General features: G+C 42.1%; 1 protein-coding gene across 1 annotated transcript; it reads right to left on the bottom strand.

Annotated features, from left to right (window-relative positions):
- Positions 1-400: 400 nt before the first annotated feature.
- On the bottom strand, positions 401-1,378 carry LOC124064139 (carcinoembryonic antigen-related cell adhesion molecule 2-like). The gene is made up of 3 exons (XM_046398292.1): positions 1,076-1,378; positions 696-962; positions 401-611 (listed from the first exon to the last, which is right to left on the bottom strand). The coding sequence occupies exons 1-3, from the start codon at positions 1,374-1,376 to the stop codon at positions 535-537; spliced, it is 645 nt and encodes a 214-aa protein (XP_046254248.1). The 5' UTR covers positions 1,377-1,378; the 3' UTR covers positions 401-534.
- Between the last annotated feature and the right edge of the window lie 249 nt (positions 1,379-1,627).

Genomic DNA, 1,627 nt, shown 5'->3' with positions numbered 1-1,627 from the left:
TAAGCGCCAAAGTTCAATTCTCTGTTTTCGATAAATCATTATATTCAGTTGCCTCATTCTCTTTCCTTGATTATTTAGTCTCTCCTGATTGAACTGGAATAGAGACTGTGAGCTAGGCTGGCCTCACAAAGCTCTACTGCATGAATTCCCACGGAAACACTTGTGGAAAACCTTCCCAGAAGAGCTGAAGCTGTTATAGCTGCAAAGTTGTCTGTGTATTTAGAGTGCAATGTCATTAAAGTGCCTGTTGGTGTAATGGTCAGGTGTCCCAGTGCTTTTGTCTATATCATGTATTTTTTGTATATATTTTTTAATATATATCATTTACTTGCTGAATAAAAAAAAAAATTAAAGACACACACCACAGAAATGGTTTTGAATGCAGTATTGGAAATTGCCTAAAGGTTTCAATTTATTTTACTGCATCAGAGTCGTCCACCGACATCTGAAAGAGAAACAGTTATTCAGACTGTTTGTGATGTTAGTTTTATTAATCTCTGCATGTCTTTACAATAGTCCCAACATGTCTGACAATTAGAGGAGGAATCCAAACAATAAGAGCAGACGTAGAAGCCACACACTGACTGTCTGTTGTTCAGATCCTGACGACTCTGCAGACACAAAGCAAAGTGGAGATGAAACTGGAAACAGATGAAGAAATATGAAGCTTGACGCCACTATACAAACACACTCACCCCCTATCGTGATGTGTTTGGTGATACTGCTGTTTATGTTGGTGTGATTGTTGAAGGCCAGACAGTAATATGAACCACTCTGGTCCTTGCTGACACTGAACAGCTCCAACATTGGACCTGTCGTGTTCACAAGCTTTCCCCTGACAGCCCAGTGAAACTGAGCTGGAGGACTGGACTGGGCTGAACAGAGCATGGTCAGATTGGATCCAACTGGAAAGGAGGTCGTGCTCTGTCCATTCACAGTGAGGGCCATGTCATCTGGACCATCTGAGAAAGAGATAGAAAGACAAACAGGTGGAAGTGGAGAGGCATACAGCCTTTGTAGTGTAATCACCAAGTTATACCAGGTGCAAACAGATTAGGATAAAAATGAAACTCACAGCTGATAGTAAGGTTCACTGAATCACTGGTGCCATTACTGACAAGATTGAACGCATGACACCTGAACGGTCCCCAGTCATAGCGAGTCACGTTGACTATAGTGAGGGTGGATCCTCCGTCGGTGAGCTGAACTCTGTCACCTGCTGCAACCTCAGAGCTGCCATTCTTCCAGAGAAAAGAGAGGGAGGATCCAGAGGAGACGGAGCACGTAATGACTGCTGAGCTGTTGAACTCCATCAGGGAGGGTGGATTCACACTTACTGTCACATTTGAAACAGTCTCTGTGGAAGACAAGTGCATGAGTTTCAAGATGTCTATCAAACTGTCAACGTACTGTGAGGTTTTGTAGTAGAATAAAGCAATAGAAGAACAACATCAGTACAAAAAACACAGTGCGTTGATGTTTTATGGCCTACAGTCTGTAGTCACTTCATTAGATACGACTGCATTATGTAATGGGGTCCAGCACAACAGCCCAGCCATAATATCTATCTTAACAAACCTTAAAATGTTCAGGTGAAAACGTTCATACGTAAAGGATAACTGATAAT

Source organism: Scatophagus argus, chromosome 9 (genome assembly GCF_020382885.2).
Source record: "Scatophagus argus isolate fScaArg1 chromosome 9, fScaArg1.pri, whole genome shotgun sequence".
In the NCBI taxonomy this organism is placed as follows: domain Eukaryota; kingdom Metazoa; phylum Chordata; class Actinopteri; family Scatophagidae; genus Scatophagus; species Scatophagus argus.
This window is presented reverse-complemented; position numbering and strand designations above follow the sequence as displayed.